The sequence below is a fragment of the Fundulus heteroclitus genome, chromosome 11 (genome assembly GCF_011125445.2).
Source record: "Fundulus heteroclitus isolate FHET01 chromosome 11, MU-UCD_Fhet_4.1, whole genome shotgun sequence".
Lineage (NCBI taxonomy): Eukaryota > Metazoa > Chordata > Actinopteri > Cyprinodontiformes > Fundulidae > Fundulus > Fundulus heteroclitus.
In genome coordinates, this window is record NC_046371.1 from 34,131,027 (window position 1) to 34,156,726 (window position 25,700).

At 44.2% G+C, this 25,700-nt stretch overlaps 1 protein-coding gene across 1 annotated transcript in view; it reads left to right on the forward strand.

Moving 5' to 3' along the window:
• med13a (mediator complex subunit 13a) overlaps positions 1-25,700 on the forward strand; it is a 101,697-nt gene that overhangs the window by 46,445 nt on the left and 29,552 nt on the right. The window contains exons 4-10 of the mRNA XM_012865213.3: positions 6,514-6,659; positions 15,374-15,574; positions 15,686-15,880; positions 15,992-16,154; positions 18,025-18,135; positions 19,713-20,459; positions 22,179-22,395. Of these exons, the coding sequence (XP_012720667.2) occupies positions 6,514-6,659; positions 15,374-15,574; positions 15,686-15,880; positions 15,992-16,154; positions 18,025-18,135; positions 19,713-20,459; positions 22,179-22,395 (1,780 nt within the window). The remainder of the gene's footprint in view (positions 1-6,513; positions 6,660-15,373; positions 15,575-15,685; positions 15,881-15,991; positions 16,155-18,024; positions 18,136-19,712; positions 20,460-22,178; positions 22,396-25,700) is intronic.

Consider the following 25,700-nt stretch of genomic DNA (forward strand, 5'->3'; position numbering starts at 1 on the left):
ACATTTTCATCTAACAATCCAACACACCAGGATCCTTGTTGCATTGAGCTTTTTTATGGACTGCATTGAAACATTGTGTAATGAAGCTCTGCTGCCCCTTGTGGTTGAAATGGGTCACTGCAGAGGACTTTAAACGATTGTGAGGTAAAACTTTGCACTTTTGAACCAGTGACTTTTTGAAGCCTTGATTCCAGTAACCGGACCAGGCCTACTAACCACTTCCACATTGGATAGCGTGACATTTTTCACAACACAGCATGTTATTTGTATCTGAAGGTGATACATTAAACATCTGTAGGTAAGAGTAGGCTGTGTTTCTCTTTACATCTACAGCTTTTAGTGCCGCACCCTAAAAAGAAAAAGAAGAAAAAACTTGTGATAGCAAGCCTTTTATTAATTAGTGCAATGACCATATCAGCCTGGCGTAAATCCACCTTTCATTACTCCTCACCGTCTCATCAGAGCCATGCAGTGAAGCTCCATCCAACAGGCTGAACACGTTACCAGCGTGGAACCCCGTCCTTCCTGACACCTCGCATACAACAACCAACGCATATTACATTCTGAACTGTCTTTTGCAATATTAATATCAAGGACTCAATATTTGTCACATATATTGTGCCGCTCTGGTTGATTTGTAAATAATGACTAGACTTCACCCCCTAGCTGGTGAACTACTCATTAATCAGTGTTGCGGTTTCCCAAAATCCACGGCTGACCTTGTTCTGATCAGTGCTCTCTCCCAGCACCCTTGGCAGCTGCTTGTTGCCAGTGTGTGGGCTCCTCACATGCTGTGGCGTGTGAGCGCTCGTCTGAAGCGCCGGCGGCAGCACGCCGGGGCAGTTTGCTGAATTTGTGTTTTGCGTATTTGCGGAGAGAACAGCGAGCAGCCGCGTACGCAGACGGGCCGTCGCGTCCAGCAGGCCCGGGCTGTACTTTGTCCCGGCTCAAGCCTTTGGTCAGATGTTGGAGTGTGGGTGTCGGGGAACGAGGCAGTGAGGAGCTGCGTCAGGTGCTGCGGTCGACGATGCGCTGCTGGCCCAGCCGGCACAGAGCGCGCACCTGTTGACATCTGAACCGTCCCACTTATGAACCCCTCCACCAACACGGTTCCTCACAGCTACAATGCTGTTGGCCTGCAGGACAGTCTGAAACTCCAACGGTTGACGTCGACAAAGAGTTACGTAACATTTAGATACATTAAGGGATTTTCCTCAAGACAAGCCTAAGAAAATGTAAACATGCCCAGCTGGTGTGTGCAATAATCTTCTTATCTCTGATAAGACACCAAGGTTACAGTGTGCACAGTTGCTTTTGTAAAGACACTGATTTCAATCTGCTATGATGGCGTGTGTGTTGGTGAGAAGCGGGCTGTACTTCTGCCTGCTGAGCCACAGATGGCAGCCCTCTCTCCCTGCTCACGGTGCAGATCTGTGTGTGTGTGTGTGTGTGTGTGTGTGTGTGTGTGTGTGTGTGTGTGTGTGTGTGTGTGTGTGTGTGTGTGTGTGTGTGTGTGTGTGTGTGTGTGTGTGTGTGTGGTGTCAGGTTTGCCTTGCACGTGAGCATAGGATGCTGTGTGTTTTTGTTGATGTGTGCAGAATACACAGGAACATTTTATCTCCCTGTGCACACTTTCTCACCCTTCTCAAGGCCATCACCCCCCCCCCCCCCCCCACACACACACACACTTTTATCCCATGCACATATGCAAACTGTAGTGATGACCTGTGTATCAGCCACAGCAACAACCCTGCTGTAACTCCTTCCTTTCTTTTAAACCTTTGTCAGTCTCGCACAAAACTTCCTACCACTGTTCAGCACCTCACCGTGCAAGCGCCTTTATCTTTCTACCCCATCTAGCTTCCCTATTTGGTGTAAAATAAAATAAAAAAGAACACACCCACCACTTTCCCCCTGGGCACACACTGGAGTCCAAGTAGTGTGATTTACCACTTAGGCGCCATGACACACCTACCAAACAAAAAGCTTGTTTTCTCTTTGTGCCAGCGTGTGCCCAGCTTCCCCAGGTGTCTGTTCCCAGCCTCACCTGGCAGCGCATCAGCGCCTCTTTCTTCTGTTTGTGTTCAGCTCTCTGCTTCCCTTCAGGTGACTGCAGGTAGAGGCTGCCTGTTTGCTGCTTCTCTCACCTGTATTCTGCTCTTACATGGCTTCCCCTCCTGGGAATCCAAACTAAGCAGAATACCTCTACATTGTTTAACAGCCATAAAATATAGATTTATTTCTTCTAACCAACTAAATAGGAAGGAATACAGTTACCAGTGTTTACGGACATGCGATTGACTTGTAAATTAACCCTTGAACCTTTCAGAATCAGAATCAAGTTTCACGTTTTATCACAAGACTTCCTCAAAATGGTATTTTCTGGGGGTTTTAGGTAGGAGACCAACTCCAAATTAGTGCATAAGTGTGAGAAAAGTGTCAGTGTTATCACACTCTTCCATGGCAGCTCTGGCTGCTCCGGCCCTGTGTTTACTGAAGAAGGCAATCCCACAGCATGACTCTGCCACCATCATGTTTCCGCTTGGGGATGATATGTTAAGGGTTGATGGGCACTTAGAGTTCAGGGGGCCGAGTAGAAATCCGCACCACAAATTTCTTTTTTAATTGTAATACTAAAACATGTTACAGGATTCTCTCACAGTCTCATTGAGTTTGGATAACTTTGGACTTGTCCCTGCTTTCTTCTGGTCTGCAATTTCCCCAAGGGAAAAAAAGTATAATACTTAGCGGAGCTATAAATAATAATGACACTTAGTGGCTAAAAGCTGAACAACACATACACAATGCCTTTCACGGAGACCCCCATTTACACAGTGGTGCATTGTTGCTGCGAATCGCCTCTGAATTTTTACTTCCACATAACAGGTATATGATGTATTCTATTTGGGTCTGCTTCTCTTACTGGCTTGATAATGATAATACATTTTATTTACAGTTTTGAACAGGTATGTTTTGATAGTTTGGATTTGTAGTGTGGGAGTGAAGTAATGTGTCTGAGATCCAGATGCAGACAGTTCCAAAGGCGAGGTGCGGAGTGGCTGAACGCTCTGCTCCCCTCGGTGTTGAGACGGGCCGGTGGGATTGTCAGGTGGACAGAGGAGGAGGATCGGAGAGTGCAGGAGGGCGTAGCAACATGGAGGAGATTAGACTGTGAATGGACTTAAATGCAAAGAGGAGGATCTTAAGCTGAATTCTAAATTGAATTGGGAGACGGTGGATCTGTTGTAAAACGTGGGCGATGTGGTGCAAAAATAAAATACCAAATGTTGCGCTTTGTTGTGAGAACCCAGGGAACTTTCATATGATTGGCTCAGGAACCAGGAAGTAAATGCGGGCTACACACTGAACCGAAGCCGTTCCGCACTGTACCTCTAGAAAAACGTGACTAAGACGTTGTTGATGGAGAGGACCGTTTTTTTTTTTTTTTTTTTTTTTTAATAGGGAATGTTACTTGCATCCCAGGTGACAAATGAGAAGGATTTAGGTTGATTTTACAGTAAATATATTACTTTAATGAATACAGAGGGTTCAGGTGACATTTTTATATCAACAGATCAGTGCTGATATTAAGAACCTGTTTCTCAATGAGATGTACTTTTGTAAATACCCTTTGTCCTTAAACTGAGGCTGGTTACATTGCAAACAAATAAACCGCTACCTTTTGGATTTTTGAAGTGGTGGAAAAAAAAAAGATCTTAAAAGATCTTAATTTAAAGAATGTGCAACGCAAGTGCAGGTGAAAGTTATAGATTTTGAAAAAGCGTGACATTGTGCTATACAGGAAATCGGCAGCTGGTTGCAGCGTTGTTTTCTTGATTTGTGGAACATGCGTGTGAGACAGTTGAAGAGGAATATTTTCCCCTTTAAATGTCAAAAATGGTTGAAAAACATCTAGAAAATCAAGTCTGAGAAAGTGCCTAATTTTTAAATGAAATATGTGTAGTTATGCTTACACAGGACAAGCATGCACTGCTTTGTCCCGTGTAGCCGGTGGTTGTAACGGGACAACTTGTCAAGAAGTTAATGAAGTAACACACTTTTTTCCCCCCAAGGCCTTAAATTGTTGTGGATTCCTAATTTAAATGTCCTACTTTTTTTTTTTTTACTTTTTTTTTAAATATGTTGTTTTAGATTCAGGTCATTGCTTCACGCATGCAGCGTCTCAGCGTTCCTACTCATTCAGGCAAAAACTGCCGTCAAAGTCAATTTCAGATAGCCAGCCACGTTTGCTGGTTAAAGCGCTGAAGGCAACGGTGTGACAGGTGCAGGCGAGAAGCGCCTGCATCTAAATGCTCTGTGCGCTTTGCTCTTTGGTAATGAGAGTGTAGAGGGTTGGTGTAATTTGCCAGCCAGGGTGTCAGAACAGCGCTCTACATCAGTGCAGCCATCCCCCCCCCCCCTTCTTCACATTTGCACTGTAATTATTACATGCATATGCTGACAAGTTGGGTGCTGTGGAGGCTGGCTGTCACACACGAGTGCGGCGATGAACACACTCGCAAGGTTCACTTCACAAATACAGCGTGGTGCCGTATGAGAAGAAAAGGGCTGGGATCAAACAATACGTGGAGATGTTGTAGAGATAATAATTATCTGCAGCTCAGCCGCAAGACGAGGGAATAAAGTAGGAACTCAAAACCTTTAACGTGAGCACATTGTACTTGCTGCTTGACTTTTCCTTCTGAAAGTTTTTTAAACTCCCTGAGCCTTCTCACCTTTCGTCAGATTCCACATATGAACGTTTCTGTAATCGTCGTAGGGATGTTGCGTCATAGGAAGGTAAGAAACCGGGGTTAGTCCTAATAAATAGAGCGGTGCAGTGTTCAGCCGTGGCACCTCAGCTGCATACTTTCCTGATGGTTGCAGCTCTAATTTACAGTCCATTTCGCAGTTACACACTACTTTGTGTTGGCTCGTCTCATAAAGTCCATGTTAGTTTGAGTTTGGGACTAAATGCAAGCAGGTTGGAGGGGTATGAGTATGACGCTGGAGGCAACAGCTGGTGCCTAAACGTCGTCTCCTTCGCCGTCTTTGTCTTGCAGAGGGTTGTGGGAGCCAGAGGCTGCTCCGCTAACGCTGACTGAGCAATGTGGACTGAGAGTCTTCCCTCCTCTGCGTCTACCACGCTCTCTCCCTCTGCTCCTTGTCTTTAATCCTCTGCAGAGAAGGTGTGTCAGAGCACCAGTGTCAGGGAGAAGGGACTCATATTTGCTTAGCCAAATCCACAGGGAGGCAGCCCTCCTTTATCTACTTCCAAATTCACTGCGTCCACTCTTATTTGGTCATTTGTCAGAGTGCCGTCTCCTTTCTCCGCGTTTGTGTGTGTGTGTGTGTGTGTGTGTGTGTGTGTGTGTGTGTGGTTTTGCTCGGGTGTGTGCCGGCAGAGAGAGGGAAGCCCACAGACTATCCTCACAATTTCACGCTGCTGCTCGCCTTCCTCCGTGCTCGTCCCTGCTTTCCCTCTGCAGTTTGTCTTTTTTTGCCTCGCTGCTGAGGTCAGACTGGCACAGGCTGGCGGTGTTGGAGGAGGAGAGATTGTGTGTGTGTGTGTGTGTGTGTGTGTGTGTGTGTGTGTGTGTAAGGTGAGGTTTTGTTGCTGAGATTATTGGCTTGAATGGCCGGGTTAGTCGGGGCTTGCCCCTTTGCTTTACACACAGGGCCACACAGTAAGCAGACAGCTCCCAACACTGCTCATAAATACCTGCGAAGCATCGCTGTATCGACGCCTGCAGTAGACCCGCCACCACTCTGGAAACGGAAAAGCCCCAGCCATGCGCGCCATCCACTGAAAGGATTACCGTTAAACACGTCTGACTTGATTCACGGAGATCCGAAGCAGTTGGGGGATCTCAGCGTTTCCCAGCTGCAGATAGGAATGGGGGAACATACAGAACATGGGGAAAGATTGGGTGTTTCCAGCCTTCTGTGCCCTGTCCTGCTGCACACAGGCCTGATTACTGTAGGAATATCAGCCATGCATTCATCAGAATCACTGTGAACTTTTCATTATTTATAAAACCTAATGAGATATCAGGAAATCCGAGCCAGTATAGAAAGCAAAGGGCATGTGTAGGAGCCCTGAATTAATTTGTGGCATATCTGAAAGAAGACTGAATAAGACATCTGTCAGAGTAAGATGTTATACCTTCATGGATCTCTTCATCACGTTACAGCAGAATTAAATCTGATTCCCTCTGCCTTTCTTCTGTTTACTTAGTATATATTTATACTGCATTGTGTTCACTGAAAGTATATTTTCACATTGTGTGAAGTGCAGTTTGAGGGAGCTGCTCTTAAATCTCATTGTACTGTGGATAACGACAATAAAGGCTTTCTATTCTATTCCATCAGCCGTTTTCCCCCCCTCTCTTTTTTTCCTGCAAGCGTCACGCTCCACCTTGTCGGGGTTTACTCCCCTTCAGACAAGCATACAACGTTGCGGTAATGTGGAAAAGCCTCACAAGTTTCTTGTCTGCCTCTGTTCCCTCACAGCGAGCACTTGTCCTGCGCCTTCACCTTCTTCCTGCACGGCGAGAGCAACGTGTGCACCAGCGTGGAGATCAACCAGCACCAGCCCATCTACCATCTCACCGAGGAGCACCTAGCTCAGGCCCAGCAGGCGTCCAGTCCATTTCAAGGTTGGTGTTCGACTCACGCCGGGCAATCATAGCACGCTTTTTAATTCAGACGGCTTGTTTGGTTGGGGATTTCGTTTTAAAACACTGCTGCTGCACATCCTCCTCATCCCTGATAAGTGATTGGAGCCACTAGACGGTTCTGGCTGGACAAATCGGTTTGCTGCGGATCAGTCAAACCTGCACCGGTGGAGTTTGGGATATTGCACGGAGAAAATCTGACCTCTGACTAACCACAGAATTGGGCAAAAAACGTACCATTTGCATGTTTGTATCTGGGTCTGCACATAGCTGGAGTGTCTAGCAAAATATTGTCGCCATTGGCCTTTGCTTTGTGATTTTAGAACATTAGGTCATCCAAAGGGAACCTGTTAATTGAACTAATTTAAATGAAATTAAAAAGTGAGGCACTAGTTTTGCATTAATCTCGTTGTGTATTTACATCTTGTTTGATTTTTAATCTCTGAAATGAGACTGTGTTTATTCAACACTCTGTAATCTATTCTGTCCTAAATATCAAAAACGTTTGAAATATCACATACTGTTTTTTAGAGATGCAGCAGTCAGGCTTTTCTTGGCAAATACTGATTTCTGTGTTGTCGGGTTTTATTTCGTAGGTCCGATGTGTTGATGGCAATTGTGGCAGATTCAGACGTTCTTCCTCTTGACTATAATGAATGAAACAGGGGAAATGTGTTCTATGGGTTCTTTAAAGAGGCAGTAGATCAGAATAGAAGGGAGCTACTCCATTATTTATGCTTTACTGCACGTGTCCTTTAACTGATCTGTAGCTTAAACAAAGGGCTTCAAAGCACATGCTGTTGTTGATCTTTTAGACACAAAGAGTGATAGCTGCTCTTAGTTTTATGCTAAATAGAAAAGAAAATCTCATTTTCCCATAGTTTAGAAAGTGATCAGAGCCGATCAAGGGAAAACTCTGATCTCTGAACAGATTGGAGCATCTCCTGGTGTTTTCTAGTAAGGAGCTTAGTTTTGTTTTTGTCTGAAGTGTTTTTCTACTTATTTTACCTCTAGGTCTTAAAGTCATCCATTTTGGTTATAGTACCTTTTAAACATGTTTTGAATCCAACAAAACACAAAGCAGTTCACTAGATATACCCATGAGGAGAGACTCATACTGGGTGCGTTCTTTGTAAATGGTAAACGGACTGAATTTTTATAGTTATACTGACCAATCACCACGCTTTACACTAAAGCCACAGTCAATAACGTGCACACATTCATGTAATCAGCGGCACCCTGGGGTTACAGTAAGTGCTTCGCCTGGCGCGGACATCCAGATGTGGCAGGGGCAGCTGGAGTCAAACCTACAACCCTCTTCTTGCCAGACGACTTCCCGCTGAGGCGCAGTCGCACCACAGTCCATTTCCTTCATTGGATGAAAAATATTAACGGGCTCCATGTGCTGCGTTGGCTGCTGTTGCAGCAGATAATGCACATATAATCTTCTGTCAGGCGGATTTTCATTACTGAATGGCTCCCAGCCAGTGTGAAAGAAAGTCACTTTAGATGATGTTGTGGTGCGCTTCTAAAAACCTGCAGCTTTAATGATCCGCCATCACTCATCCCCAGCCCTGCTCTGGAAGTCAGAACTATTGCCAGCTTGCATCCTCTCATTTAGACGTCATGGAGTAATGACGGTAATTTAGATTGAGAAGTGAGCGACAAATGGTATACTTCCTGAATTATAGTCTTTTTTTAATATACCATTATTTCATAACCCTAACTCAGCTTGGCGTTAGATCTTTGTGTCAGAGAAGATGTCTTAAGCATTCTTTCTGCTTTGCCATGTCGCAAGAATACAATGCTTTGATTTTGACTTCAGTGTGAGATGTGGAGGTGAAAATCTCTGTGTTTTGTAAAAGGTTTCACAATTTGAGCATGATGTTTTTGCTTGGCAGCAAGCCTACAGATTTAAAGTTTTTTTTACTATGCTGTCAGATGGTTTGTAAAGTGTTTAATTTAAATAAAATCAGCGTACAGGTTCATCTCATTCTTTTTAGACACAATGTTCCCAGACTAGCCCTCTGGAGGCGCACCACTGTGGTGCCTGGCAAGAAAATGTGCTGCTCAGCAATGTGATGTTTGTGCTGCAAATTGGAGGCTTTCACCTTATTGGTTGTTGTTGTTGTTGTTGTTGCCACATAGCCTACGATGAGTTAGAAGGGCAGGGATGCATCAAGCATTATGTAATGAGTATTATTGTATTTCTATTCCCTCTATATTTGTAATAAATTACTTAAGCCCTTTTTTTAGCAGCACATTGACGATGAAGATCAGATATCAACAGGAAACTGTGATGACTCAGTGAACTACTCAACCAAAAAGTTCCCCATAGCTCGATGAAACGAGATAAAAAAAAGATTGTGCTTTCCTTGAGTAGCCAGGTTATTTACTGTTGACACTGGCTTTCTAATCCTGATGCAAGACCCTGTTTATTACATTTTACTAAAGACAATCCTTCCAGGATTCCTCTGCCACAGTTGTTTACATTGCAATGCGTTATGGGTTGTCCTGATGTCACATTGTGTCTCTAAGCCCCACACCAATACTGGATAGATGTGACTTTGGTTTGCCCCCAACTCAGACCTTGTTTCTGCATAAGCCACAAAGGTCACATTAAAGATATTATTCAAGAGGATCATAAAAGGCTGCATGTGGGGCATTTATAGGTCCTAAACGGAAAGAACAGTGATGCCTGGGGCTTTTACTTACCGGTACATTCAGCACTCATATTTCTGAAGATAACCGAACCCTGATCACAATCTTTGTGCTTTGCTTTTCTAAGTGCAAAACCATTTTTGCAATTTTCTGCACATAACCTGTTCCCAGCTCATCGCGATTAGAGATGCACTGACTGATCAGAAATGTGTGGCCAGTTTCCAGTGTCTGGTTTTTAACTAGCTTTGACCTTCCAGTATTGATTTCCACTAATATAATATAAGAAGAAAGGAGCATTGTGTCCCTTTTTAGAAGATAATGCAGCTAGTGTTACAAAATCAGCAGTCTGTGTGAGACAGGTTGAAAGCTGAAAAACGCTAAAACATTACAGTTTAGTTGTTAGATGTTCAACCTTCCTATGATCTGCTGAAAATTTTGCTCTCTCACAGTGTGACGTGTCATGGAAAGCAGATTCCTTTCTAAATGACTTGTTACATCTCTGTGCTTACCCTAATTTTTTTTACACCACATTTAGGCTGAAAACATTTACTTTAGAGTCATCAGTAGGTAACAGTGTCTGCAACGAGGAAAGTTGTTGATTTAAAAAAAAAACAATGATGAGCCGTGCTGCTCATGCTCTGGTCTCCTGCTGATTTCTTGTGGCATCTCTATATATGATACACAGAGGAAAGACAAGCCACATCAAAAAAAAAGATAAAGGCTGGGAGTTTACATACTGGGACTCCTTGCTCTTTTTACACAAAGAGCAAGTTTGAACAGTTTGAAAAAGTCCTAATAATCTACATAAATAATCTATAAATAAATAGGATGACACAAATCTGAGTAGTGCCTGATTTCCAGATACAGCCATGCCTCTGTAAACCCCCTCAGAATAATAACACCGGTCACTTGTTCTGTTCACTATAACCGTTCCCCTCCAGCCAGCCCTTTCACTGTCTGTAGAGCCCTCCTGAGGTGAGGCGATAATACCCCACGGTTAAAGAGTGCAGCCTCAGATTAAAACAAAATGACTATTGTAACGTGACATTTTAATTCCTAGAGGGAACTTCTTGGGTCTAGCTACTCATTTCAGGTGATTTTTATTTCTCCCAAGTCACGAGTCAACAAATACTCAAATTTATTGACTGACGACGCACAATCTCGCTTCTCTAAATTTGAGATAGCATCTCTTTGGCTTTATGTATTGTTCTTCTGTGTGTCATGGTGATATTTATTAGAACAAAGTTGTAATGCTGATCAGGACTCGCCGAGCCTCGTGAAGGACCGCTGAAGGACCCGAATGAAGCAACTATGCTCTGGGTATTGAGTTTCTGTGTGCAGGTGAGAGTTTTCTCTGCCGCAGTGTCTCTCCTTCTGGCTAGCCAAGCGTAGCTTTGAGGAAGGGCTGACATCCACTCCTTTTCATCCATCAACACCTCATACCTCCCCCTTTTGCTATTCCTCCTCACCTCTTCCAAGCTTGGTTTACTGTGCGGCAGAGCGCTCCGGCATACAGACCTCTCCAGGATGTGACCTCATAAAAGGGCGCGGAGTGAACGTAATGAACTCTCAGCCCATTACACTGATCTGAGCACATTTGACATGTCTTTAGGGAGCCCAGGATAGACTCACAGGCAGTGAAAGAGAGAGGAAGAAACAAATGGAGAGAAGAGCAGGATGAAATGTATAATACCTAAATATGCTTAGGTTTTCCCAAAAACAGGCTTCAATTAGAAAGCATTTGTACTAAAGATGCAGCAAGGAAATCAGATGTAATTTTCTCCTTGACCAATTATCAAATTGAAAGTCATAAATCCAGCCATTTCTTAATCATTGACACACAATTCATAAGCAGTGCCAGATTGCACTGGGTCTATAAAATGTAAAAGTGAAAGTCAGAAGAAGCACATAGACAGTGCGATATTTCTTTAGATCATTCAGTTCGCAAGATAATTAGACTTTCAGCACTTAAGAGGAAGGCTTATTGCATTAAAGCAGAATTGTTCAGGCATATATTTGTAACTTTTCCCCCAGGTCTGTTGACAGATTTCCAAACCTTTTGTAAATCCCAGATTTCAGGGAAGGATTTACACTTTTGGCACCGTGGCTTTGACCTATTTTGTTACATTCCAAATTGTAATTTTAATGTTTGTTAATCTTAATCTTTGTATAATGACTCTGGACAAAGTTGATGAAGTGACATGATAAAAAAAATGTATATAAAAACGCCAAAAATTGGCATGTGCACATGCCAATTTTAAGCCTTTTCTATGATTTTTCTAAATCGTCCTGGTGCAGCCAGTTACTTTCAAAAGTAAGTCAGTAGGTTGGCTGACTAACTGTCACATGATCTGTCAGCATAAACAAACCTTTTCTGAAAGGCCCAGAGGCTGCATCACCCCTAAAAAGGGGAAAGACGAAGGAGCTCTCCTATCAAGTCAGGGAAAAAGTTGTTGAGAAGTACAAGTCAGGGTTGGGTTATTAAAAATGTCCAAATCTTCAATGTTACCCTGGAGCGCCACACACAGCTCCAAAGCAGAGACAGAAGGATCTGTCCACAGGACCACAACAAGCTGTACACTCCATAGAGCTGGGCTTTATGGAAGAATGGCCAGAACAAAAAACATTACTTTGTGTTAAAAATAGGGAAGGTATGTTTTAAATTTGCCAACTACCCAAATGTATGGAGGAAGGTGCTCTGGTCAGATGAGAATAAAATGTCACTTTTCGGCCACCAAAAAAAAAAAAAAAAAAAAACACTGTCTGGTGCAAACCCATCCATCACTCAAGACCATGCCCACAGTGAAACATGGTGGTGGCAGCATCATGCTGTGGGGAGGTTTTTCAGCAGCAGGGACTGGGAAACTGGTTCGAGTCAAGATAAAGATGGTGCTAAATAGAGGGATGTTCTGGAGCAGAAGCTGCTAGTCTGCCAGTGATCTGGACAATGACCAGAAGCATACCGATAAATGGAGTCGATCCAAAGCCACTGGCTGATGTGATTGTTGCAAAAGTTGGCTCTATAAAGCACTGACTTTACAGGGGGTGAACAGTTTTGTCCTATTTATTTACACAATAAGAAAACTTAACTATATTCTTTAGAATATAAACATGGAGGTTACTCATCCTAAGCACCAATGCAAAACGCCAAAACTTAAAGTCAGTGAAATTCTGATCAGTGCAACTTGAATTTGTACAAAACAAATACAACAAATTCAAGGTTCGTATGATCCTGCGTTTGACCACAACTTGTCCTTTAGTATTTCTCTCATGCGTAGATTTCCTGGTGAACCTCTGCATTGTTCCTGCTCTTGCTTGTGTGAACCTTTCCTTCCACTTCCACCAGCCAGCCTCATCTTTCATATAGCCACAGGTTTTTCATCTTCTTTAGAAAACACATCTTTCAAACACAAAATGTCAGATCATGTTTGTTCAAACTTGTAACCCTAAACATTTCACTCTTGGTCAGGTTGGAAACAAGCAGGGTAACTATGGTAACAGCTGCTGTGGTTCGATGACATACCGCCCCACTCCTTCATCGCCAACTTTGCCAACAGTGCGGCTGTCGTACATTTTCACAGCAAATAAGCTCCAAGTTTCTACTTTAATTACTTGTAGCTGGAGTTGTATAGTTGGCTGTCCTTAATAGGTTCCTACGTAGAATCACTGACAAGAACAGGTTCTGAATGTGCTCCAGTTTGTTCCTCTCAGCTCCATCTGAAAACAAACTGTGATCGCTCCTGGAGAGTATGGTCCTTGTTTTGTCATCAAAACAGCCGTGACCTGTTGGGACTTTGAGTTTCAGTCTCAACCAGATTTCACTGCCAGTGCAGCACACAAGACTCATTGCTGTGTCCCTTCAAGCATTCTTTGACTGTTTTAAATCACTGGTGAGACTCAATGTGCTAGAAACGCAATTAATAAAAGCAGGAGCACACCACTCAGAGTTTTGTGGCCGATTTACGATCTGGGGTGGGTGTAGAAGTCTGAATTGCCAAAAATAATAATAGCTGACTCTTAATTGTCTTGCAGAACTTGTATAAAAACAATTGTAAAAAAAAAACAAAAAAAAAAAAAAAACACGTATTTCTAGTCTTTTTGCTGTGTGCAGGTGTGCATTGTTTGTATGACACCATGATTAAGGTTGACATTTTAAACTTGTATTACAATATTAGTAATTTGTGTAGTTAGAAGGGTGTCTGGCAACAAAGTAAACAGTCTTCTTCCATGTTTTGGAATTTGATAGCACGGTAGTTTGGACTAGCAGATTGAAATGTCATCGAGTTAGCTATAAAATCAAGACCACATTTACCCCTCTAGAATAAATCCTACATCAAATGTCTGACCAAAAATGTCTGATCAGGTAAGTGTCAAATCTGTTTTGTTTCTGTCTTCTCTAACCCCCAGTGGGTCGAGGCAGATGAGTGTGCCAGAACCAGGCACACTGAGCCTGGTTCTGGTTCTGCTGGAGGTTCTCCTCCCTGTTAAAGGGGAGTTTTCCTCTCTACTGTCGCTTCATGCATGCTCAGTATGAGGGATTGCTGCAAAGCCATCAACAATGCAGACGACTGTCCACTGTGGCTCTACGCTCTTTCAGGAGGAGTGAATGCTGCTTGGCAAGACTTGACGCAACCTGCTGGGTTTCCTTAGATAAGAAACTTTTTGACCAATCTGTAAGGAGGATTTGATTTAATTTGACTTTGTACAGTGCCTTGACATGATGTGTTGTGAATTGCCGCTTTATAAATAAAGCTGAATTGAATTGTTGTTTCGGCAGACTGAGCTCAGACTGCTGTAACCTAGAATGGGTCATGTGACCTCTAGCGAAGATGGAGGTCACGTGTATAATTGGCACAACTAACACACGAGACCAAGTGATTTTGACTAAATAAATTTGCTTATAAAACATCTACCGCTACCTTTATGAGGTTTTTTAAGGTAGAATTTAGTCCATAAGTTGTAGCTCCTTTTTGTGTTAGTTGCTCATAGATCCTCGCATGTTTGAGTCCAAGATGGCTACACAGATCTGTTGTTCTAGTAGCAAACCCTGCATATTGCATGTTTTTAATCCACCCCTCCCTTTTCTTTTCTTTTTTACAACTCGGATTAATGTTTAATTGCACAGCCATAGTAGCTGGTGAGGGACATGCATCAGCTCATAATAAGGTACATGCCAATAAAGAAATTAAAAGATGAAGGTTTTAGACACCAAGGTCGGAGTATCTTGTCTTCATCTTCCTGCCTGTCTCTGTTGCATGCTCCCCTGCCATTTTCCTGACTAGGAAGTTTCCCCCCCCTTTCCTTTAGTTGTGCCACTGGATCAATACCTGGGAACCGAGCACTTCATATCTAGTAATGACACACCAGCAAGGCGGGGACATTAACAAATGCTCACTCTTACACCCACCCATCCAGACAGTCCGTTCGTTGAGCCATTATGCCCCCCTCTCCAGAGTTCTCTGCATATTCCATGCAGTGAGAGATGAAACGGTGTGTGTGGACAGCTGAAGTGTCGGTGGATTCTTTGCTCACGTTTGCATTAAGCATTGTATTTGATGGAACAGTCTACGTTGGCTGATGGCCGTGGGTGTGGTCTTTTTGTTTAACGACTCCAGTGTGTTCCTGAAGTCCACTGCTTGTTTATATTGCAGAGAGTCAAACAATTGAAAGTCCTGCTTGCCCTGGATAGAGATGATCATGAAATAAGGTACATGGAAATAAAGAAATGTGTTTAATATGATCATACTTTAGAGGTGGATCATAGCAGAGAAGTGTGGTAGGATCAATTTATTGACAGACACTTGGATAAAAATGGCTGGAAAGGAAGACAGTCAGAGAAATTAGATCACTGGCATGGGCGAGAGCAAAATATTCCAAACTTGAGAAGGAGGAGATTGATTTAAAAGTGAATAGCTGTGTGGTCGTCAGTAATTACTGATATTGGAGAGGCTTAATAGTGAGAATTAAAAGACACCCATATGTAGGATAAAGCTTTGACTAACCTGTGGCCTATCTCTTCTTTTTCTCCCCACTAGTCATCCTGAGTCCATTTGGCCTGAAGGGAACGCTGACCGGCCAGTCGTTTAAGATGTCAGACCCCCCCACGCAGAAGCTGATCGAGGAGTGGAACCAGTTTTATCCCATCAGTCGCAGTAACAAGGAGGGTGCGTCAGAGGACAAGCCTGAGGACATGGACTGGGAGGATGATTCTCTGGCCTCTGTAGAGGTCCTTGTTGGTCAGTTGTTTTTTTTTCTTTCTGATGACCTGCTTCCTGATCAGGCCATCATATTATTTTTATAGTGCTTGGTTTAGTTGTTAAACATCCCATCTGCTTGTGATTGTGTAGGCGGGGTGCATATGGTCTACCCAGCCTGCCTGGTGCTGGTACCCCAGTCAGATATCCCCGTCTTGGCCCCTGTGGGGTCGTCTCACTGCACTGCCGTCTACCCGGGTGGTCACCAAGTGCCTGCTTCCCAGCGAGAGCCTGCCATGTCATTGGTGACCCTCACCCCTCCCACATCCCCCGAGGAGGCTCACACAGGTAGTGGTCAATATTCAGAAGGCTGTTGTTAAGCCCCACCCCCAGCAGTTTCTTTGGTTGTGCTTCCGTGTTGTTTGGTCAGCCAACCCTGAATGAACTTCCTCTCTTCAGTGGACTCTCATTCGGCCCAGAAGTGGGTTAAGATGCCATCGTCATCTGACGCATTCAGCGTGGACAGAACCAGTCACCACGGAGGAAAGATTCCACGCAGGCTGGCCAGTCAGGTGGTGGAGCGAGTCTGGCAAGAGTGCAATATCAACAGAGCGCAGAACAAGTGAGTGTGCCTCCGTCTGAAATGTGACGCTCTGATTTACCGGACTAAATTAAAAGTGTAATAATTCCACATGTTATGATGGTAGAACTTTTCCCCCTTTGGCCAATCCTGATTTTTTTTTTTACCGTATTTTTCAGACTTTAAGGCGCACTGAAAATCCAGAAGTTTTCTCAAAAATTGATGGTGCGCCTTATAATCCGGTGCGCCTTTTATATAAGATTACCGTTGTGCTCCTGACTGATTTTATGTGGTACAATGCACTCAAAAATCTGTTAAAATGTGTAAGTACAACTTTGGTTAGCAACAAAGCCGCTCCACTCAATGGACATTTGGAGCGATACGGTACACTGTGACACGACCTGATCGGACCACTGAGCTGTCTACAAGACTGCCTGACTGTAATGTTAAAACTAGAAATGCATTCATGTAAGGCAGGCCGTGCCCGGAGTACGCACTAGGAACAATAAACCCAGTAGACACGTTAATTCACAGTGTGCCTTATAATCCGGTTCACCTCATGGTCCGAAAAATACGGTACTCTGAGCTCTGCCCAACCAGTTCAGGTTGCGTTTTTAAACTAATTATTGACAAACATTCCACAACAGAGTATTTGATAGGGGTACTAAATTGGAATAAAACAGAAAATAAAAAATTCCCAAGAAAATTTTTTTCTATTCAACCTGTAACTAAACAAACATAAAGACCAAACAGTATCTCTCTTGCATTTAACGAGGAAGAGGGGCGACTAGATTGCTCAGTTTTGGACCGGCCGATCAACAATTGGAGCAGATCCTAAAAGAAATGGCTAATCTCTGGTCGGTTGATTGAAGGATTTCTAAGAAAAACTTCACGTTGCCATTGCTGACTTTCATCAACTTTTGACCCCAGCTGAAAACTTAATTGCACTGCAATGTGTACAAGTGTCTGATTAAACTACCCACTAAAAAAAAAAAAACCTCACCTTCTCACCGGCTATTGCTGAGCAAATATGGGTTTGTATCTAATTCTGTTGAAAGTCGACACTGACCTCCCTTCTGCACAGAGATTCTACTAAAAGGCTTTGTTTCATGGAAATTGAGGAGGCAAGCAAGCAAACAAGGCAGCCATTAACCAGAACCGCTGCTTTTGCCCGTCTGTGTTGAGCTCAGTCATTGGCATTCCCCGACGATTCCTGGCTCTCTCAGCTGAATCAAGAGAATCTGTTATGAAAGGTTCACAAAGTTGTTGCTTTTACGTTGGCAGAGGCGATAATGGAGAATCTCTTGGATATTTCAGCCCCGCCCTGGTTCTTCACAGACCCCAATGTCTCACTAACTTTGCCCTTCCAGAACTGACTCTAACATTTTCTCTTCAATCCCAGGGTGGGGACGAGACTCGTGTAAATCCACTGCTTTGTTTGTTTCCTGATGCCTTGGGAACATGTGTGGAGTTCTGTTTCTTTTGCTACAGGTTAAATAAGTTTACTGAAATTTAAGCAAATATAATGATAGTGGATGGCTAAAATAAGCATGTGTGCAATTTGGTCCAATTTTGTATATTTCAGCTTCATTGATTCTGACACATTGGGCGCACCCTGGGATCCGTTACCTCTTGACCAAGCACAGAATGCCGGCTATATTTAGCTTTTGGCTTGTCAGCCAAAATACTGTGGCTCCAAGGATGGTGATGCAGCCACACAACAGAGCTTTTACCAAAAGGGACAGAAATCCGAACAAGGACTCCCATTTTTGATCACCATTATTTCAAGCCTTGTGCATAATGAAGTGTGAAAACAGAATACGTATTCCTCACATGAAGTAGACAAAAGATTACTTTACAATTTGTCTTTCCTCGAAGGTGTGTTAATTTTTTTTTCTCCCTCTACCCATAGACGGAAGTTTCCAGCTGTGCCCAACGGTACGTGTGAGGAAGAGGTGGTGGACAAAGTTGGAGCCTGGGATTTTGTGGTGCCTTCCCAGAGGTCCTACTGCAGCTGTTCCAGGTAAGAGCTTGTGGCAGGTTGACATGAGCTACTTCGTAGTTATGGATTGAAAATTGACTTGTTTTACAATAAACCTAAAAATGTAGTGTGTATTTATATATTTAGCACTTTTTCTCTTATACCTCTAAATTAAACCAAGTGCAACCAGTTACCTTTCGTGAGTTAAATCAAGATGCAACCAACAGCGTCATAAAGACTTGGGGAAACAAGAGACCAACTATCATGCGCGAATGGAAAGAGGAGGGCACAGCTGCAGACCTACCGAAACATGGCCGGCCATGTAAACTGACTGGCAAGGCAAGGAGAGCGTTTTTTTAGAGAAACAGCCCAGAGAGCCACGGCAGCTCTGGAGAAGCTGCAGAGAGCCACAGCTCAGGTGGGAGAATCTGTTGACAGAACAGCCAGCAGTCGTGCACAAGCACTGGGCAATATATCGAGCTTCTAAAAATATCGAGAATTTTGAAAGAGAGTTACAAGATGAGACTGTACTGTTTATATCAAGATGGTCTACGTTGCGTTAGAATTATATTTTTATGTATTCCAGTAGGTTTCACATATTTATTTATAGCTGGTCTTTAATAAATGTCCCTGTGAGAAATCTTGGATAAAGCTTTAATTCAGAGACGCCTTTTGATAATTACTTTATAAAAAGAGAAACCTATTGAGATAAATATCATATATCGGCATTGAGCATAAAAATACCGAGATATCTTTTTAGGTCCACATCGCCCAGCCCTACATGTAACGTATAACACTTTAGGTGAATGCTGCCGTAACAATATATTTGCGATGATTAAACACTGAGAGTCTTTCTGTTTTGAGTTTTTAGCAAACATAGACTGCCAGATAAGTAGTCTATCCGGCAGCTGGGAAAATATAAATAAAATACAGATGAGCATACCCATCTCATCAAGGATTTATTTTAAAAACTTAATTTTAATTCCTTCGTGACTCGACCACCTGACCACCTCTGTAGATCCGAGCAAGCCAGAATATATGGCTTAAGTAATACGTCAATAATTAGCCAATTTCTAATGCGATTCAGGCAGTTCTTGTTCAAAGTTGAATGGGATGAATTGCTTTTATGAAGTTGGGAATGTGAAGATATTGCTGAAACATATTTGAAAGAGGCTACACAGAGTCTGTGGGGCTTTGAACACCAGCACAGCGGGCCACAGTCAGCAAAATAGCTGCCAGTCTACTTTTCGACAAGCATATTAGTCTTCATATTTAACAATTTATCACTGTTAAGGGCAAGTGACAGCAGTGGGGGGGGGGGGGGGGGGTTGGGTGCTTTACTAAAGAGTGTTAGTGCAGGTTTTATTCCTATACTGATAGGAATCATTTCAGGGACAACAATAGTTTGTTGTCTGATAAACCAAGTGTGTCAAATATGGTGGATTACTTGTTCTCAATGTTTTTAAATATTAGTGTGGAGCTCATCTCAACATATTATGATTGAGATATTGAGAAAAGCCCCGTCTTTGTGGTCTTTGTGGTCTAGTGTGCATGGGGGGTTTTCCCTGTATGTATACTGTTCCATCTATGCTATGTGACCCTTGTCTTTTTGCCTCCAGACACAAATCAGGAAAGCAGCGAACAGGCAGCACTCCAGGCCAAACGCAGTCAACGGGTCAGCCCTCTCAGCCTTCCACCAAGCACAAAACCGGAGGGGAGAAGCCAGAGAAGGGTGACAAGCAGCAGAAGAGGCCCCAAACGCCATTCCATCACCGCAGCTTGACCAGCGACGAAACGTCCATAGAGACTGAAGCAACAGTAGGCCAGAGGCTGGCCATGAGGGGTCAGGACGGCGGACGATTTCGATCTTCGGATGTAGTTACTGCCCTCTCAAAAGCCCCCCAGCTCCACGGTGGAGCAATCGGCACCGGGCCCTCAGAACAGTCCAACTCCCCCCCACCCCCACCACTTAGCCCCCACCCCTGCGAGCACGGCGAGGAGTCAGGGGAGGGCATAAAGAACCCTTCAACCCCCAACAGCCAACACTTTTACCAGCTACCCCCAGAGCCCTGCCTGGCTGGGGCGAAGGGTGGCGGCGAGGAGCCCGGTGGTCCTGAGAGCATCAATCAGCACTTTCACTCCCATAACCCCCACTCTCACCCAGGAACCTCTGCCTTCTCTGAGCCTCCCGAGCCCACCGTGTACACGGGCTCGGCATTCAACCTGGAGGACGACGGCTCCCACACACCATGGAGGTTATTCAACCTGCCCCGCAGGAAGGAGGCCGAGCTGCCCACGCCGCTGCTGCCTGGAGACAAGCTGAGGGACGAGGCTGCTGCATCACAGGACCTGGTGTCTGTTACAGAGTGAGTGTCGACTTTGTCAAGCTTTGCAGCCAAAACGGCAGTTTTTAAGGCTCCGGTCGATGGTATAGGCCCTCATTGGGCCCAGCATGATCCCGGGCCTTACGTCCCCTCTTTTCACCCCTTCCATGCTCCATGTAGCGCTTAGCTGCTCGCAGCGTGCTAATCTCTTGCTATGTGCCCCTTTGACGTCATACACTACGAATGTGCAGGCCCAGCACTGCTCATTGATTTTTACACACAAAACAGGCTCTGAGAGAGGAAGCGCATTGATAGGTTTAGATTGGATGGAAGTGAAGCTGATGGAGCTCCTGGTCGTTGGCTATCAATTCGGCAGGCGGCAGAAGAAGAAGAAGAATCTCCTGGCAAGGAGGGGTAGCTGGAAAGAGCTGGGGTATGTCTCCAGTGGAGGAAGGCAGAGCCACCAGTAGGATGAGCGGTGGGTGTATTGGGGGGGGATTACTGTATCTGTGGAGTTGTGTAGTCCCAGGTGGCCAGCTGTTCGGACGGCCTTTTCTACTGAGCTGTAATCCCTCCAGCCACAGCTCTGAATGGCCACTAATCTCCTGCTCGGGCCAGTGCACACACCACCCTACATCTGGGCTCGACAGGCACGTCGAAGCGAGAAGAGGCGCAGGGAAAGGGACGGATGACACATCAGCCGGCTCCGTCCCTGCCCTCCTGCTAAGTTTCCCCTGCTTCCCTATTCCTCCCTGATCTGCGAGCAGGCCGCAATCGGAGCCGCACACCGGCTTTAAAGAGGGATGCCACCGCATCAGGCTATAAGCTTCTGGATGTGTGAACATTCCTTATTAAGTCGCTCGGTTTTCAGAAATGCTGTAGAAATCTAATTGACAGCAAATATGCTGCATTGGTTGGGCCTCGTGGCAGCTGTCAGAACTGTTTGTAGACGCTGACATTTCTGCTACTGCATATAAACATGACAGCAACACTGACATATGCTGTAAGGTGCCATCTGTTCACAGAGAGCACTCTGCTTGCAGAATTGTCCTCCATAAACTAGCCTGGTTAGTAACCCGTGTCGAGAGATGCAGGGAGAAATCAGCTGTTGACCAGAATCGGCCTCGTCCACCCTGACCAGTGACCAGTCAGCTTGAAGCTCAAAACTGGCTTCTTTCCGTCCATTCGTTAAACGCATTATAAACGCTTTATAAACAAGTGCATCCAAGTTGCTCTGACAACAACACTGTTCAGCGTGAATGCTGGGACTGGTTGAGCAAGGTCAGAAGAAGCACAGAGATGCAAGAAATACTGAGGGAAACTGAGACTTTCAGCAGATAACAGGAAGGTCTTAACGGTGCTGGGGCTGCAAAGGGGTTTGGTTTAATCCTTTTCCACTTTCGACCTCTGTGAACCAATTATCCAACATGTTGAATTTAGAAAAACCTTTTGGAGATTTGGAGTTTGGCATCTACCTTCTCTTGGTATTTCACAAGGAGCCCATTAATACCAGAATGTGAAATTGTTACTTCGTAATTAGAACGACTCTGGGATTATTAAAGTATTTCTGTCTCTGATTCTGATTCAGATAAAGGTAGAAAAATAGATCTTTTCTGGTGGGCCAGAGTTTCTAAAAACCGGAGAGAGGAATTTGGCCTCACACTTCGGTCTGGCGCATCTATTGGCTTTTTATTGGTCCCGTTACAGTGGAGTTCGTGTTAGGAATGAGGAAATCCATTTTTGCTTTGTTTTCCCTCCCAGAGTGATGTCCACATCTAAAATGCCCCTGAAGGTGTCTGAGGACCGCCTGCAGATGTATAGAGCCAGGAGAAACCAGTACTTATCTGCTGCTGTAACAGACGGGGATCACGAGCCCGAGGTGGACCCCTACGCCTTCGAGGAAGGGGACGTCAAGTTCACATTCTCCTCTAAGAAGGACAAAGGAGGAGGAGAGCGGGAGCCCGGCAAGAAACACAAGGTAGGGGACAATTTCTCACAGCGTGCAAGCTTCATTTTGTTGGACGCTGGAATTCCATCTAATCAAGTAAGATCCGCTGTCACCTGTCGATTAATTTCATTAGTATCAGCTTAAAGTACTCGCTGTTTTTAAATCTACTCTTAAAACACATTATTTCTCCTTGGCTTTTAACTCACATTGAGAAGTTGGTTGTCATCTTTATTTTTCTTGTTATATCGTTATCGTTATTTAATTATTTTTATTAGTTTTATTAATTGGTGATAGTTTTGTTGCATTTTTTGCTTGCTAGAGCTGGCAAGAGTATTTCTGCATTTTATTTGTTTTTATTGGTGTACAGCACCTTGGTCAATGGTGTTGTTTTATAATTAAAGTTGTGTTGTATCTAATAGCAGACAACAAAATAGGGCAGCGTTTCTTCAGGATGTTTTTGATGCATAAAACTATTAAAAGGCAAAAACATATGAATCTGAAATCAGCTCATTGTTGTAACGGCTTAATGCAGAATGCTGTGTAGCAGTCTGGTGGTTCTGCTTTGGATTATGGCGGTACCGTTCCTTTGAGTAGTCTTAACAATCTTCAGAACCTTGTTCCTGCAGAGGCCATGGAAATGAATGAGTCCAGAGGGCGGAGCGCCTCCCCTCACTATCCTCTGCAGGACCCTCCGGTCTTACTGGATAGGTAGTGGCTGCCTCTCAGTCAGCGCGGACAGCAGGAAGATGCTCGGTGCAGTATGTGACATTCCTACAACAATCCTTTTTTTGGTGCAGACGTCACAAAAATGGCACCCTACCGGCTCAGGGTGCCTGGACTGCGTGCAAGCAATCGTGATTTCTGATGATTACCAAAGGACTTCGGGTCACACTGTATGGTCAGTGAAAGCTGGGTTTCTGTCTTAGGCCATGGGTCTTCCAGCTGGACAAGGACTCCAAACGCACTTCATAAAGCACCCAGTAATGGATGGAAAAAAGTGCTGGAGAGTCCTGAAGTGGCCAGCAATGCGTGTGGATCCCAATGAACGCTTGTGGAGGGATCTTAAAGGCTGCCTTCAAATATGGGAGAGCTGGAGCAGTTTGCAAAAGACGAGTGGTCCAGACTGCCAGTTGATGGTTATAGGAAGCGATTGATAGCAGGGGTGTGTGGCAAAATACCTATTAGAGGGTGCCAATAATTCAGTCCACTTCATGTTTGGAGCTTTGTGGGACATTGTCAAATTTGACTTTATTTCATCTTTTTGGTGCTCCAAAACACACAAAGGAAATAAATGTGTGTGTAACAAATGTGTGTGTTTGCAATCATTCTCTTGCTGAGGAGCCCCGCAACATCCTTTACCTGCGCTAAGAACCCTTACGGTATCCCACAATCCTTTCTGTCACATGACGTATGAGCACAGCCCCTCACAGAAATCAATGAAAATCTCCAGAGAGAAGAGAGCACGTACTATTTAGTTCATTTTTGGAAGGCGTTTCCGTTACGTAAACACGTCGGAGTTAAAGGCTGTCCGAATACGGCAGAGTAGTCTGAACCTCCTTTCCCCCCCATGATAGAGTTTTTACTGTCGACCCCTTGAAAAGTTACAGAACATGAGCTAGAAGCTAGTATTAGGGGTATTTGGATAGAGCTGGTGAGCTAGTTTAGCCACTTGTTTCAGGTGTGTAGGGCAAGTGACACGTCTAAAAGTTGTAGAACACCAGCCCTCAAGTGTCTGAGTTGAATACCACTCCTTCCTTCTGTTGTCTTTCTTTCCATCTCTTCTTCCTTGTCTTCCATCTTTCTGCACCCTTTCCTTTTTTTCTTCGGTTTGTTCTGTACTTTTCTCCTTTCTCGTGTCCTCTGTCCTTACATACCTCTGTTTCCCTCCTTGCTTCCTGCTGCACTTTGAATCGTCCTGTTACTGAAAAGTGCTATATAAATAAACTGGCCTTGCCTTACTGAAGGTAACTTCCATCCTAGTTATAGCAAAATAATCTGACAAACTTTTAAACTGAACTAAATAACTAACTAACTAACTAATAATTTCAATCTTTTTAGTGATAAACAACCAAAATGTGGGTTGTTAAACACACCGTTCTTTATGTAACATGAGAATGTGTTGACCTGAACTCCCTTCTTGCTTGAACTCAGCTTTGAACAGGTTTCTCTCATTGACACGTGCTCTCAAAGGGTGTATGGGCTTCATACAAAAATAGAAATGACAGGCTTTTTGGGAGATAGTCCAGAAAATGTGTACACATAAGCAGACGTGTCCTTATGAACACGTTTGAGACTCTCAACTTGTGTTTTTATGGCTGTAAGTCGATATTGGCTAATAAACACGTAAAAGAGAGTTCAGCTCTTGTCGGCGATGCTGCTGCGGTGCATCTGTGTGCCTCAGAAAAAAAGCTGTTATCAGCGAGCCTCCAGAATTGTCCGGTGTTCACGTCGAAGGTTCACCTGTTACCTGACTATACTTGGTGCTCAGATGTGGCCAGCAGACGAACACCTCAACCTAAGCGGACGTCGCCGTGTGAAGAATGCACCTGTGGCCAGTCCCTCTCTGGTTTGTCGTCAGTTTGTCAACTGATAACTTTTTTTTGTTTCCGTAGTTTGTTTCTGCGGGGTGACATTTTCTTTCTGTTTGAAGAGCAACGAGTAGATAATGTCATCGAACAACCGGCTTTATTTGTTTGACATCTGGGAGGAGGGGAGGTAGAAAATAGGCCATCGGTATCCCTAGCAGCCCGGCACTAAAAATAGCTTTGATTCTGGATGTAATTCTTCATACATCCTCTTTGACTGGCCGTGTTTTAGCTGAACAGGAAGCCATTCCTCAATCACTATTGTTACTTTTTCCCAGTGGAGCAGCGTCTAGTTCGCATATTCAGTTTCCTCCACTGTTTGATCAGCCTCCTTCCTGTCTCTCACCATACTCTGGTTCCAGCCTACCGACGGAGAACCTCTGAAACTCGGCGCGTGCGTCTGGCCTTTCCTCTTCGCAGCACAAGGATGCTCTAACATTTTTCTTCCATTCGGTCTGGCGAATGCCGCTGCACACGCGCTGATCTGCTGGGGCGCTGGGATGAAGGCGGCTCAGTAGAGTGAACATGGAGCTACAGCCGAGCCGATTTAGGTGGTGTGGGTGCCACATAAGCCATTGTTTAAGCAGAAACACAGATTCATTTTCTTTCCCAGGTTTTTACCCACAAACTAGTCTTTGCGCACTGTACTTTTGAACTCTTATTGTTTTAGGTGTGCAGACAGGGTTCCAACTCTGGAAGAGTTAGGAATTTGATTAATGTCTGCAAAAAAAAGTATGGAACAGGGAAGAT